The sequence below is a fragment of the Chelon labrosus genome (genome assembly GCF_963514085.1).
Source record: "Chelon labrosus genome assembly, chromosome: 6".
In the NCBI taxonomy this organism is placed as follows: domain Eukaryota; kingdom Metazoa; phylum Chordata; class Actinopteri; order Mugiliformes; family Mugilidae; genus Chelon; species Chelon labrosus.
In genome coordinates this window covers 6862288-6878202 of record NC_140342.1, presented here as the reverse complement: position 1 = coordinate 6878202, position 15915 = coordinate 6862288, and the positions used below count along the sequence as shown (strand labels likewise).

Genomic DNA, 15915 nt, shown 5'->3' with positions numbered 1-15915 from the left:
TTTCAAGAAGTAAACAAATAGCGTGAAATTATTAAGTGAACAATAGCACATTTCCTGTATAGGAATTAATAAATGAGACGTTGTTATTACACATATGTCTAAGAAGATAGATAGATAGATAGATAGATAGATAGATAGATAGATAGATAGATAGATAGATAGATGGGAAATTCGTTGTCCAGTAGCTCAATCCCATAATAAAAAACAGATGGAATAATATACAGTTGAAATTCACACACTGACATATTAAAAAACTCTGCACAATGTTAAAAGTGAAATGAAGAGGAGACAACACAGTGCCAAACCTTGAATTTATTTAAACGGTGAGAGACTTTCCTGTGTTTTCATTTTCTAAAGTTAATAGTTCAGGTAAAAGGGTCAAGGTTAGTACATTCTGGTTTATTTAATAAGTTTTACTTAAAGAATTTTATCAGTTTAGAATGATATTTTGTGCCGGAAGAGGTACAAGTACAACAAATGTGACCACACAGTTGTTCACCATCCGCGAGTTGGTGTCCACTTCCCCAGCAGACGACCCTCACGGTGCACATGGTACACAGGATGCATCACTGCTGTTGCACATGACTAGGGAAATCATGAAAGAGAGTCAGACAAGAAGGCAATAATGGAATAAAACGTAGTGAGCTCAACTCCACATAATACAGTACTAACATGGTAGGGGATCAGCGTGAGCAGAGATCCCAGGGGGTATTTGCTGTAGTCCAGTGGTCCTGAGATCGGCTCCACTCTTCCATGCTCTTGGGTCATAGACAACAATCTGGAAGGAAACACTTCTCATCAGAACTTCCGTTATATGTGCTTTCCGTATTAAGTTTCAACTTTAAACTTAGTTGCTCCTCTGAAAAAGAATTTGGCATTCCACTAATTCTGAAGAAGCTCGCATAGCCTGGAAAGATAGTTTAACAACTTATAAAAAAGCTCTCAGTAGTATTAGAACAGCATATTATTCATCATTAATAGAAGAAAACAAGAACAACCCCAGATTTCTTTTCAGTACTGTAGCCAGGCTGACAAAGAGCCACAGCTCTGTTGAGCCATCTATTCCTTTAGCCCTCAGTAGTAATGACTTCATGAGCTTCTTTACTAATAAAATTGTCGGCATTAGAGAAAATATTCAAGGCATCCTTCCAACAGCTGTTAAAGATGCAAGTACAGCGACATTAGAAACTTTTGTAAGACCTTATCAATATCTGGAATCCTTCTCCCCAGTAGATCTTCTTGAGCTCTCTTCAACAATTACAGCATCTAAACCATCAACCTGTCTTCTAGATCCAATCCCAACTAAATTGCTCAAAGAAGTTTTTCCATTAATTAACATCTCCATATTGAACCAGATAAATTTATCTTTATTAACAGGATATGTGCCTCAGTCTTTTAAGATTGCTGTAATTAAGCCCTTACTCAAGAAAGCCACTCCAGATGTTTTAGCCAACTATAGACCAATCTCCAACCTTCCTTTTATTTCCAAAATTCTAGAAAAAGTTGTTGCTAATCAGTTGTGTGACCACTTAAACAGGAATGGTCTGTTTGAAGAGTTTCAGTCAGGTTTTAGAGTTCATCATAGTACAGAAACAGCTTTGGTTAAAGTTACCAATGATCTCCTCATGGCTTCAGACAGTGGACTTGTCTCTATACTTGTTCTGCTAGATCTTAGTGCTGCATTTGACACTATTGATCATAATATTTTACTACAGAGACTTGAAAGTGAGGTCAAGATTAAAGGAACTGCATTAGACTGGTTTGAATCCTATCTATCTGACAGATTCCAGTTTGTTCATGTCAATAATGATTCCTCTACTTATACAAAAGTAAGTTATGGAGTTCCTCAGGGTTCTGTGCTAGGACCAATACTCTTCACGTTATACATGTTGCCATTAGGCAAGATTATTAGAAAACATGGCATAAACTTTCATTGCTATGCAGACGACACCCAGCTATATTTATCTATGAAACCAGATGAAACTAATCAGTTGGTTAAACTCCAAGCATGCCTTAAAGACATAAAGGCTTGGATGACCTGTAATTTCCTACTCTTAAACTCAGACAAAACAGAAGTTATTGTATTCGGTCCTAAGCATCTCAGAGATTCATTATCTAATCACATGGTGTCTTTGGATGGCATTACCTTGGCCTCCAGTATTACTGTAAAAAACCTTGGTGTTATATTTGATGAGGATATGTCCTTTAAATGTCACATAAAGCAAGTGACCAGGACTGCCTTCTTTCACCTGCGTAATATCGTCAAAATTAGGAACATCCTGTCTCAGAGTGATGCTGAAAAACTAGTTCATGCATTTGTGTCGTCCAGACTGGATTATTGTAATTCATTACTGTCTGGCTGTCCAAATAGCTCTTTAAAAAGCCTCCAGTTGATTCAAAATGCCGCAGCAAGAGCATTGACAGGAATTAGCAAGAGAGATCATATTACTCCAGTTTTAGCTTCTCTTCACTGGCTCCCTTTAAAGTCTAGAATAGAATTTAAAATCCTCCTCCTTACATACAAGGCCCTTAAAGGCCTAGCTCCATCGTATCTTAAAGACCTTATTGTACCATATCATCCCAGCAGATCACTTCGGTCTGAAAGTGCAGGCCTACTTGTGGTTCCTAGAATTTCAAAAAGTAGAATGGGAGGTAGAGCTTTCAGCTATCAGGCTCCTCTCCTGTGGAACCAGCTCCCAGTTTGGGTTCGGGAGGCAGACACTCTCTCTATTTTTAAGGTCAGGCTTAAGACTTTCCTTTTTGATCAGGCTTATAGTTAGGGCTGGACTAAACCATCCCTTAGTTATGCTGCTATAGGCCTAGGCTGCTGGGGGACGATGCACCAAACACATGTCCTCCTTCTTTCTTCTCTCTCCTCTCTCGCATCCTCCACTTTCTTTTCTCTGGCACAGAGCTCTTGCCCTCTAATTTCCTATATACTACTAGTCATACAATTCTGTGCTATTACTATGTAGAATGTTTACTGCTGTGTGTGTCCCACCCCCTTTCCCCCCCTCTTCCCCCCTCTTCTTGTGAGTATCTCTGGCCTGGAGTGGTGTGTTTCCCGTGGAGCTCTATACTACATCTGTTGTCGTGGTCTCATCAGCCTGCCTAGTCTTCATGGAATCCTGCAGTTATCCACTCCTACCTGAATGAACAATTCTCCAACCTGCCTATGATTCCTCTTACATTTTCAAACTGTCATGTAACATCATCAGTTTGTATCATAAGATTCCACATGTATGCTTTAGTCAGATATGTGTATCTATGACAGATGTATGTTTATCTTGCTGTTCTCTTCTCTTCTCTCTTTGCTGTTCTCTTCTCTCTTTCTTCTGTCTGTACCCGGCTGGCCTTAGGCAGATGGGTCCCTCCATATGAGCTGGGTTCTGCTCGAGGTTTCTTCCTGTTAAAAGGGAGTTTTTCCTTGCCACCGTTGCCTTCAGGCTTGCTCTGGGGGTTTCAGGCCGGGTTTTTGTAAAGCGTCTTGAGACGATTTGTATTGTTATTGACGCTATATAAATAAAATTGAATTGAATTGAATTGAGAGAAGAGCAGTCACTTTACTTGAGGTTTGGATGCCCTTCAATCACAGCATATCCAGTTGGAAGTTTTCCAGCTCCATCCAAACTAAGAGCAGTGAGCAACAGTAGGAGAAAGTTTAAGTCAGGGCCAAGATTGAATTGCATATTTCTAACAATACAGAGATAATTGTCAGTAATGGGGCTGAAATGTAAGCCATCTTATGCACTTTCATTATTTTCCCTGCTCGTGGTATGTATGGCAGTATTCAAAACATAAACGTATATTCTTTGGACAGAAAAATCATCATTGGGACTCCAATGTAATCTCTGAAAAGTAAATAAAAAAAAAAAACAATTATAAAAAAAAAAAAAAAAAAAAGAAAAATCATCTTGAATGGCACTTGAATCCCTGTTTAAGTGTTTTATGATCACATGCCAAGTTTAACAGTCACACTCTTTTCCAGAGTCTGTGAGTAAAAAAGTGGGTATTAGCTTCAGTTGCCATAAATATTACTGAGCTACATTAGTTAATTGTTGTCATATAAAATGCTAAACAGTTTCCCTATCAATTCTGCCATTACAAAACAATATTTATGATGGTACCTGATTCCACTCCATCCACAGTCGATCAGGAGCTGGTTCCTGTGTGGACAGTGTCCAATGACTCTGGTCAAAACCCTCACAGCCACATCCTCCAGACAGCATGAGCCAATCACAGACTGCTGCACATCTGAAGCCACCAAATATACGTTACTGCAGTTTTTAATCGTACAGCAGCATGAACACACGGAAATATCTCCATTCACACACCATAGAAGACATAGTTTCCTGGATGCACCTCGCTGAGCTGTGCCATGTCTGTGACTGGATGACTACAGGAAGGGGTGGAGCCAATGCTTGACTTACAGGTGATGCCGACAGCTTTCAGTCTGACGGGAAAAAAAAAAAACACAAAAAAATTGACATATATTAATTTTGTCAAGACTGCATTTAATAAGCATTTAACAATTTATTTCCATGTAAATATGTCTGGGTCATTATTATTAATTGAATTCATTAAACATTAACATATGTCATCTGTGGGCATGTTCATTTCAAGGCAGTGAATTATAAGAAGACATAAACAGAACAAATCCCCCTTGAGTCGTACCTGGAGAGGAAAAAATAAACTCATGATGTGAAAACTGTAGTAAAAGTGAAGGTATAAGGTAATTCAACTTAAGCCTGCATTCACTTAAGAACAGCAAAGAAAGTTAGAAAGTTGTTGGGGCAAACACTTATGAGCTGCTAAATATTTCATATATATATTCAGCTAGGTGCTGGGAGGCTTATCCAACCTGCCTTTCGAAACAGCTGCTTGATGCTACTGGAAATGATGAGTATCAAAAGTGGATTAAAACCGTAAAGTTGTGGCCTGTGAAACCAAAACAGGGACCTTGAAGATGCTTTATACACTGCTGAGCTGGGGCAAACTGGTGAGTGTCAGCTGCTCCGCCTGGTTGTCGCCTCTCACTGTGGGATAAATTAAAGGATTATTTTATCTTATCTTATCAAGGTTAGTTTAACTTGGCACCTGCCCACTTCATGTCACCAAAGATTATTTTTCCCTGTCATCACTACAACTGAATTTTATGGCCTCTTGTAACCACATTGCTGCTAGTCTCTTTCTGTGTGTATACTCCTTGTTACTTTCCTTCTGCCATTGTCAACTATCAAACAAGAGAGAGCTGTGGTGTAGTGGTTACAAAAGTTGCATGTTGCAGCTTTTCCTATGGTGAAGGATGCAGTGCCCAATCCACAAATCCATCCAAAGCCCACTGCCATTGCTCTGAGAGTACACACTGCTGCGTTAACAAATAGATGGATTAAATGCAGGGAAATTGAGAGAATCATTCATTCATTCATTCATCTTCTGTAACCACTTATTCCTGTTAAGGGTTGCGGGGTCTGCTGGAGCCTATCCCAGCTGTCATCGGGCAAGAGGCGGGGTACACCCTGGACAGGTCACCAGTCTATCACAGGACTAACACAGAGAGACAGACAACCATTCACACTGACACGCACACATACGGCCAATTTAGAATCACCAATTAACCTAACCAGCATGTCTTTGGACGATGGGAGGAAGCCGGAGTACCCGGAGAGAACCCACGCAGACACAGGGAGAACATACAAACTCCACACCTAAAGGCCCAGTTGGCCCATGGATTCGAACCCGGGACCTTGTCGCTGTGAGGCATCAGTACTAACCACCTCTCATAAATAAAAAATAAAAAAAGTGCAGTCCTTAAATACAAATGAAACAAAAAAGCACAGATTACTACAGTACAGTACATGTGTTGCATATATTGGACAGGTTTCATATGATATGGATATGATTATCCTCTACATGCACTATTTTTTGACCGTTGTCTTACTTTCCCATGAACTCCAGAGTCAATTTGGTGGTTTCCTGGGCAACAGCCTGTATTTGCTCCACTCCTCTGCAGTTGTAGGTATTCCCACAGTGGGCATACACTCCTGTTAGCTCCACACCCTCCGCCTTAGCGATGGCTTCCGCTAGTGTGAGCGCCTCAGGCTCTGAATGCAGGACGCCAGCTACGACAGAGTGCAAACGCATAATCAGCAGGTGCAAAGGCTTGTTGTCATGTTTTATGTGAACTTGTCTGTATTTGTAATGCCTTTGCTCCCCCTACTGGTGTTTAAGAGTAACTCATTATTTACTTATTTAGTTCCAGCCTTTGTTCTGATAGGTAGATTTAGTCACATGACACTATGCAGAGAGTCTGATCAGAAAGCATTAGCTTTACGTGCCATGCGGTTGGCCTGTAGCTCCAGCTATCATCTCCTTTCCTCCCGCTGTTCGTGCCAAGGAAAATTATCGCTTGTAAGTTGTGTTCACATTTTTAGAGAATTCTGTTGTTACACAGATATTCGTGTAGTAAGTGTAATGTTTAGTTTATTTACATGTAAATGTTGCTTTGACAGTAGACTATAACTACAGTTAACTGCATTATCGTATCTGTGAATATATTATATTATTTAAGGAACCAGTCAGTAATTAGTGCTATATTTTTGTATCATTTCAGTTTTACAAAATTGTTTCATGAGAACGAAGACATCAGTAAAGACCATTCAACTTTACTCCAGCCTCTGAGTTTATCTTGAAGCTTGTTCGCTATCTGTCGATGTGTACACAGACACACACACTGAGGACAGAATAGTAAAAAAGCGTCTTCACGGCAGGCACTACAGCATCAAGGAAAGTGAGGTACTGTGCTAGCTCAACGCCACACACTCAAGGTCTCTACACCCAACTCTTCTCATACCTTGTTAGAGGAGCTCAGTCTATGATGTCACATGCTAGTGAAGCTAGACAGGAACGATCATCTGACAAAGGTCATGATGTTACAGAAAAGGATGCCGCACCCAAGGCAAAATCGCAGTGCTCTGTCTCATCATCTAATTCTTCCTCAGCTAGCAGGGCAGCAGCCAGGGCCCGTGCTAGAGCCGAAGCTGTACGTGCAAGCGCACCTTTCGTTCAGCGGGAAGCTGAATTAAAATTAGCAGAGGCTCGTTTATCTGCTGAGTTGAGGGTGGAAGAGGCCCGTCTAACTGCAGACGTGAAAGTAAAAGAGGCACGCATAATGGCTGAATTATCAACGTTAAGACACGAGAAAGAGGTAGCTGTAGCCTTGGCAGAAGCTGAAGTCCTTGAAGCAGCAGCAGAGACAGAAGACAGAGAGGGCAGCAGGAGCCACCACGATTCAGTTCGCATCGCCATGCAACGCACCCGCGACTATGTCGAACAGCACTCCAAGCTACATCTTAGTGATGCAGAGCCTCCAGAACTTAAACCATATACACCATCCTTGTTGCCACCTGTCAAACCTGACGTCCAAACAGAAAAAAGTGAGCGCACCCCTGGAGATAACAATGGCACTCCTCATGCCTTACCTAAAAGTGATGTTTCTGCAGCAAAGCAGCCAGAGTGGGCAACGCCGGTGGTTCGCCAACGCACCACGACGGACAACAGCGACCACAAGGCACAGCAACCCAAAGGGCTAACGCCAGCAGTTCATCACCAGCCCTCTGCTAACCCTCCCTTCGTACCGCAAGACACTTCCTCTTTCAACAGGATCTCATTACAGCCGCATCCTGATGATAGGACTGGTATGAGTGATATCACAAGGTACTTAGTGCGTCGTGAGCTCGTAAACTCTGGCCTAATCAAGTTCAATGATCGCCCAGAAAGCTACTGGGCGTGGAAGTCCTCATTTTACAATGCCATAGGAGGACTTAAATTAAGCGCAAGTGAAGAACTCGACCTCTTAACAAAGTGGTTAGGAAATCAGTCTTCAGAGCATGTCAGGAGGATTCGTTCTGTGCATGTCGCTAACCCTGCCATAGGCTTAAGGATGGCCTGGGGTCGCTTAGAGGAGTGTTATGGTTCCCCCGAAGTAATTGAGAGAGCTCTTTTTGAAAGGATAGAGAACTTTCCTAGAATCAGTCCCAAAGATGCTTTAAAGCTCAGGGAACTGGGAGACCTGCTAAGGGAGTTAGAGTCTGCCAAGTCTGAAGGCTACTTACCTGGTCTCTCATACCTGGATACCGCCAGGGGAGTCAACCCTATCGTTGGGAAGTTGCCATACAGTCTGCAAGAGAAGTGGTTAGCTCACGGTTCTCAGTACAAGGAGCAGTACAATGTATCTTTTCCTCCATTTGCTTTCTTCACAGACTTCATATGTAATGAAGCACGCAGAAGAAACGACCCCAGCTTCACACTCTCGACCCTCCCTTCGGTTCCATCGAATACTTCCCACAGATTCTCCACAGATCAAATGGAAAGGAGGTCAGGATACATCAAAGGTCATGTGTCTGCTCACAAAACTGAAGTGGCATCACAACACTCAGCTTCTCAGTCAGACAGTGCAAGCAGCAAGTTGGGTGACATTGATAAACAATGCCCCATCCATAAAAAACCCCATCCTCTAAAAAAGTGTAGAGGTTTTCGAAGCAAGCCACTCGAAGAGCGCAAGGCTTATCTTAAAGAGAACGGCATCTGCTTTAAGTGTTGCTCTTCTACTGCTCACTTTGCAAAGAATTGTGAAATGGCCTTGAAGTGCAAAGAATGTGAGAGTGATGGCCACATTGCTGCACTACACCCTGGACCTGCTCCATGGGACATTAGAGACCCCTCCTTAGAGCATGGCGGGGAGGGCGAAGGAGAAGCTCCTCAGTCAGCAGTCACATCCAGGTGCACAGAAGTTTGCGATAGTGGCAAGGAATCTAGATCTTGTTCTAAGATCTGCTTAGTGAGAGTCTATCCCAAGGCACACCAAGACAAAGCCATTAAGGTTTATGCTATTTTGGACGAACAAAGTAACAAGTCATTAGCTAGGTCCGAATTCTTCAACCTCTTCCAAATTACAGGATTAGACTCTCCATATACACTGCGTACGTGTGCAGGAACTACAGAAACATCTGGAAGAAGAGCTACAGGGTTTATGGTGGAGTCGTTGGATGGAACAACAAGGATGATGCTTCCCACGCTCATCGAGTGTAATCACATGCCAGATGATCGGTCGGAGATCCCGACACCTGCAGCTGCGCAACACCATGCTCACCTGAAGTCCATAGCCTATAAGATTCCACATCTAGATCCGGAAGCTCAGATATTACTCCTTCTAGGACGCGACATCCTGCAGGTTCATAAGGTCAGAGAGCATCGCAATGGTCCTCCCAACGCCCCCTACGCACAGAGACTAGACCTTGGCTGGGTTGTCGTTGGTAATGTCTGCTTAGGCTCGGCCCACAAACCAGAGGCTGTCACTACCTTCCGGACCAACGTGCTTGAAAATGGACGTCCGTCTCTTCTCACTCCATGCCCCAAGCACCTTAAAGTGAAGGAAAAGTTTAGCAACACAGTCTTTGATGACTGCAGCCTCGGCAGCTCAATCTTTGAAAGAACCAAGGATGATGATAAAGTGGGTCTCTCTATCGAAGACAAGCTCTTCCTGGAGCTTATGGATAAAGAGATGTGCATGGACAACACCAATAGCTGGGTGGCACCCCTTCCATTTCGGTCCCCTCGGCAACAGCTCCCAAACAACCGAGAGCAGGCTCTCAGTCGCCTTACTTCTCTTCGACGCACTCTAGAAAGAAAGCCTGAGATGAAAACTCACTTTCTGAGCTTCATGCAAAAGATCTTTGATCACGACCAGGCAGAGTTAGCTCCGTCATTGTCAGAGGGAGAAGAGCGATGGTATCTACCCATCTTTGGTGTATACCACCCTCGTAAGCCAACTCAAATCAGAGTTGTCTTTGACTCCAGTGCCCAGCACCGTGGCGTCTCATTGAATGACGTGCTGCTTACTGGCCCGGATTTGAACAACAGCTTACTCGGAATCTTGCTGCGTTTCCGAAGAGAGCCAGTGGCCGTGATAGCGGACATTGAGCAGATGTTTCATAGCTTCGTCGTCAGAGAAGATCATCGAGACTTTCTTCGGTTCCTCTGGTTCAAGGACAACAAACCCAGCAATGAGATTGTTGAGTACAGGATGAAAGTCCATGTATTCGGCAATAGCCCGTCACCGGCGGTAGCCATCTACGGTCTTCATCGTGCGGCACAACATGGAGCAAGTGAATACGGCACGGATGCCAAACACTTTGTAGAGCGAGACTTCTATGTCGACGACGGCCTCAAGTCCTTCTCATCAGCAGCCAAGGCCATCGACCTACTCAAAAGAACACAAGAGATGCTTGCTGCCTCAAACTTGCGGCTCCATAAGATAGCGTCAAACGACTCTGAAGTCTTGGATGCGTTCCTTCCAGAAGACCATGCGAAGGGTCTTCAGAATCTGGATTTCGATGACAGCTCAGACCTCATCCAACGTAGCTTAGGGCTCAGCTGGGATCTCAAACATGACCTCTTTACTTTTAGAGTGGCAACTACAGAGAAACCCTTTACCCGTAGAGGTGTTCTAGCCACTGTGAACAGTCTTTTCGACCCTCTCGGACTCGTCGCTCCGATCACCATTCAAGGGAAGTTCCTACTGCGCAAACTCACCAGCGGCGAGGCCCTCGACTGGGATAGTCCTCTTCCAGATGAAAAGGAAGCAGAATGGAGAATATGGAAAAACTCCTTACAAAGTCTGAGTGACTTCAGGATTCCAAGAGCTTACACTCCTACTACCCTTACCACAGCCTGCAGGAAAGAACTCCACATCTTCTCAGATGCCTCGGTGAAAGCCATCGCTGCTGTAGCCTACCTGAAGGTGATCGACAGTGATGGAAAGTGCCACGTAGGGTTTGTCCTAGGGAAAGCAAAACTAGCTCCTACAGCTGCTCACACTATCCCAAGGCTGGAGCTGGGCGCAGCTGTATTAGCAGTAGAAATGGCAGAGTTAGTGGAGAGTGAGTTAGACATCAGTGTAGACACAGTGCAGTTCTACACAGACAGCAAAGTTGTCTTAGGATACATATATAATCAGACCAGACGTTTTTATGTGTACGTTTCCAACAGAGTACAGCGAATCAGGAAGTCCACTAAACCTGAGCAGTGGCACTATGTCTGCACCACTCAGAATCCGGCAGATCACGCCAGTCGATCTGTATCTGCAGTTGAGCTTGCTAACACGACTTGGCTCACTGGGCCTCCTTTCCTGTCCCTGCCTGAAGAAGTGCCCACTTCAGAAGAGGAGTCATACGAGCTGGTTGCTCCAGATTTCGACACCGAGGTGCGTTCTCATGCTACCACGCTCTCAGTTCCTCCAGCTAACCTGGGATGTCATCGTTTTGAACGGTTCTCATCTTGGAAGTCTTTGGTGCGAGCCATAGCATTTCTGACGCATATCATTCAGTCTCAAAGGAGTTCCGCAATGGCCAAGCATAAGGACTGTAATGGCTGGCATCAATGCAAAAGGCCTCACACAGCAGAAGAGCTGCTCAAAGCAGAAACTCTCATCATCAAGTGTGTGCAAAGACAGACCTATAGCAAAGAGTTCTCTTGTCTGGCTGCCAGGAAGAACATCTCAAAAGACAGTCCTCTGAGAAAACTCGACCCCCATGTAGACAAAGATGGCCTTCTAAGAATAGGAGGCAGGCTTAACCAGTCTGCGCTCGACACAGGAGAAAAAATGCCTCTCATCATCCCAGGCCGCAGTCATATTGCAACGCTACTCGTGAGGTATTACCACGAAAAGGTCAAACACCAAGGACGTATATTTACTGAAGGGTCTGTCCGCACAGCAGGGTTCTGGATCGCTGGTGCCAGGAAATGTATCAACGGTATCCTTCGCAAATGCGTTATATGTAACAAGCTTCGTGGAAGAACTGCTGAGCAGAAGATGGCAGATCTGCCCCCCGATCGCCTGAGCACAGAGCCACCCTTCACCTACGTGGGACTTGATGTGTTCGGCCCTTGGATTATTACCACAAGACGAACTCGAGGAGGTCAAGCCAACAGCAAAAGGTGGGCAGTGCTTTTCACGTGCATGAGCACGCGCGCCGTGCACATAGAGTTAATCGAAGCAATGGACACATCTAGTTTCATTAACGCCTTGCGTCGGTTCTTTGCTCTGCGAGGACCCGCTAAACAAATTCGTTCCGACTGCGGAACCAACTTTACAGGTGCCTGCAAGGAACTGCATGTACTCCTCACTGATCCTGAAGAGCCCAGTGTTAGGAAGTACTTGAGTGAAGAAGGCTGCACCTGGGTTTTCAATCCTCCCCATTCCTCCCACATGGGAGGAGTTTGGGAACGAATGATTGGCATCTCCAGGCGGATACTGAACTCCATGCTCATGCAAACCAGCCCTTCACGCCTCACTCATGAGGTGTTGTCAACTTTTATGGCAGAGGTCACGGCGATTATTAATGCCAGGCCACTTGTGCCAATCTCTTCAGACCCAGACTCACCTTTTCTTTTGACCCCTGCTTCACTCCTGACACAGAAAGTGTGTACTTACCCTCCTCCTCCGGGAACTTTCGACAGCAAAGATCTCTACCGCCAGCAGTGGAGACAGGTTCAGCATCTGGCCAACACCTTTTGGAACAGATGGAGACGCGAATACTTACCAACGCTTCAAAGCCGCAGCAAATGGCAGGAAGTACGTCCTAATCTGAAGAAAGGTGACTTGGTCCTGCTTAAAGATAACCAGGTAAAGAGGAATGAGTGGCCGATGGCTCTGGTTACGAAAACATTCCCTGACCAAGATGGAAAGGTCAGGAAGATTGAACTCAAGGTCACAAGATCTGGGTCAGCTAAGACTTTCTTGAGACCCATCTCTGAGACGATTCTTCTCAAGAGTGCGGAAGACACAGAGTGAATTTAGTTTTCTCTGTCATTTAGACATGTTCAATTTATTCAGATAGTGGTATTTGTATAATACCAGGCGGGGAGTGTCATGTTTTATGTGAACTTGTCTGTATTTGTAATGCCTTTGCTCCCCCTACTGGTGTTTAAGAGTAACTCATTATTTACTTATTTAGTTCCAGCCTTTGTTCTGATAGGTAGATTTAGTCACATGACACTATGCAGAGAGTCTGATCAGAAAGCATTAGCTTTACGTGCCATGCGGTTGGCCTGTAGCTCCAGCTATCATCTCCTTTCCTCCCGCTGTTCGTGCCAAGGAAAATTATCGCTTGTAAGTTGTGTTCACATTTTTAGAGAATTCTGTTGTTACACAGATATTCGTGTAGTAAGTGTAATGTTTAGTTTATTTACATGTAAATGTTGCTTTGACAGTAGACTATAACTACAGTTAACTGCATTATCGTATCTGTGAATATATTATATTATTTAAGGAACCAGTCAGTAATTAGTGCTATATTTTTGTATCATTTCAGTTTTACAAAATTGTTTCATGAGAACGAAGACATCAGTAAAGACCATTCAACTTTACTCCAGCCTCTGAGTTTATCTTGAAGCTTGTTCGCTATCTGTCGATGTGTACACAGACACACACACTGAGGACAGAATACTTGTGCTTAGCTGGGTCGTGGCTTCCCGGTGTATTTACCTCTCCCATTGCCACAGTCGAGTTTCAGCCAGACATGCCACTGCCGACCGTCTCTCAGAGGCCTCTTCTTGAGCTGCTCCAGAGCATCAGGATGATCCAGCAAGACTTGGAAGAGATCTAATCTCTCCGACAGGGCTGCACAACGCTCCACCTAAACAGACACACACAGAAATTCAATAGTAATTCGGAGTACTTATAAAAATTATACAGAATTATGTTAAAGTAGCGCAATGCCATTTTACACGTAGTAGTAAAGCACAGGTTGCTCTGTGGTATTCTCTGACAGAGCTGTCATGAATTTATTGAATTAATTCCTAACATAACATTTACAATTATGCTATGACAATAAAATGTCTTCTCGTAATGTAAAGTTTGTAATATATTCTAAGCATTGCATGACAGATTTTGTGCTTAAACATGAACCTTATCAAAGGGGACAGAGTATGCATAGAGGATGTCATCAAATCCATGATCGGCATAGAAACAGGCCTCTGCCAGCGTGGAAACCACGATGCACCTCCGTGATCCGCCCGTCATTATATCAGCACACTCACTAGACACATACACAGGCACATCAGACCATGTAAGTGTATTCATTAGGTGCAGTATGTATGCATGCATGTACTGTATCTGTGTGTGAGAGTGTGTGTCCATACAGGGTTTTGTGGGTCTTCATGTGCGGGCGAAGCTGGACTCCAAGTTTCTGGCAGCGTTCGATCATCCTCTGGGCATTTCTTTTCACTTTGTCCACATCCACCACCAGGGCAGGCGTACACAGGGCTGTGATTGGTTGTCCCTCCATGCTGGAAGCCCTGGAGCCTATGTACACACATACACAAACATATTTGTATGGCTATCTCTGTGAGGACATTCATTGACGTAATGCATTCCCTAGCCCCTAAACCTAACCATTTCAACTAAGTGCCTAACCCTAACCATAAAATAATTGTAATCCCATAAAATAATTGTAATCTTAACAGTAAAATCGCATCTTAATCCTCAAATAGCCTTTTAAAGAAGTGAGGACCAGCCAAAATGTGCTGACTTTGCACAAATATCCTCACTTCCATGGTGTAAAAGTCTAACAAGTCCTCAGAAAGATAGCTGTACGAGAACCCACACACATTTTTCCCTGCAATTAAATTTTTGTGCATGACTGGCTCACAAGTCCAACAGTGAGACTCCACCAGCCCATATAATTGTATGTCATACATACACAAATCAGCACTCATCCCAGTACTTTTTTTTTGTATTTTTTTTTGTGTGTGTGTTCAGGTTATGTGACCTTTGAACCTTAAAACTAAACACCAACATGTTATTTTTTTCTGAGCAGGATCCCACAAGATGGCTTATCCATCAGACAGTATGAAGAACGCAATTTTATAACTAAACTTTTTTGCCCACCCGACAACATTATATTTTTTTTCCGCAAGAAAGTTGCACAACACATTTAACTGTAGCTATATTGTTTCTGCAAACACTAGGATTAAATGCACGCGGAGTGAAATGCATCGAACCGCAAAAAGCATAAGAAAAGAGAGGCGTACACTTGGCTTTACCTTTCGGAAGCAGTTTCTCAGTTAGAGGGTTCTCACGGAAATCGCGAGCTGTGGCTGTGAGCCGAGGTTGCGATCACATTGCTACGGTGTCACCGAGCGGTCAAACATCGTGTGCACGGAGCGGTGCGGAGGGTGTTAAATAAATATAAACCCATTTTAAACCTGAAATGTAACAGACAGTCAAACAAGTGGCTCCACAAAATAAAACAATAAAAAAATAAAATTAAATTAAATAAAAAACTTATCGAAATGTATGTTGTTAGATTAATTTCCAACCTTATTCTACTGTTTTATTATTTAGCTTTATCTATCCAGCCACCAAAGTTACACATTTGATAGAGATTTATTAAATATGAAGGGCTGTAGTTGGTCAGAATTAAGTGGCTATATATTTTTTTATTATTTCCTGAGAAAATATAAAGTTAGTTTCTCATTTTTGTTAGGTGTGGTGGTTTATAAATCGTCTTTTCATTTGCAACTGTGAGTTTAGAAAGGTTTGTTCCAAGCCGTCCTTCATTCCTCTGTTCATCTGGAACTGCAGACTGTGAAAAAATGGTCCTTTAATAAGAAGAGGAATGTGGCCTGTGATCCACCTGCAGAACTCAACTGGGAAACTGGGATATTTTTTAACTTATTTATTTTTCCCCCCCTTTTTGATTCAGTTTAGTTTCAGGTTACTCCTTTTCCTTTCTCGTCTTTCTTAGCTTAGTTTCAATTAATTTTAGTTTTTATTTATTTATTTATTATATAAAATATATTGGGGGTATTTTTCAGGCCAAGATTTAAGAGGTTAAGAAACACAATAGAAAC

At 43.2% G+C, this 15915-nt stretch overlaps 1 protein-coding gene across 2 annotated transcripts; it reads right to left on the bottom strand.

Annotated features, from left to right (window-relative positions):
- Positions 1-141: 141 nt before the first annotated feature.
- On the bottom strand, positions 142-15144 carry LOC311489245 (D-serine dehydratase). Of its 2 annotated transcripts, XM_084546229.1 has the most exons (10): positions 15106-15144; positions 14203-14365; positions 13970-14099; positions 13547-13697; positions 5942-6122; positions 4335-4453; positions 4128-4254; positions 3568-3630; positions 673-778; positions 142-585 (listed from the first exon to the last, which is right to left on the bottom strand). In XM_084546229.1, the coding sequence occupies exons 2-10, from the start codon at positions 14346-14348 to the stop codon at positions 496-498; spliced, it is 1113 nt and encodes a 370-aa protein (XP_084402355.1). In that variant the 5' UTR covers positions 14349-14365; positions 15106-15144; the 3' UTR covers positions 142-495. The 2 variants fall into 2 exon arrangements, with proteins under 2 accessions (XP_084402355.1, XP_084402356.1); XM_084546230.1 differs by lacking the exons at positions 3568-3630; positions 15106-15144 and having other exon boundaries at positions 14203-14478.
- Between the last annotated feature and the right edge of the window lie 771 nt (positions 15145-15915).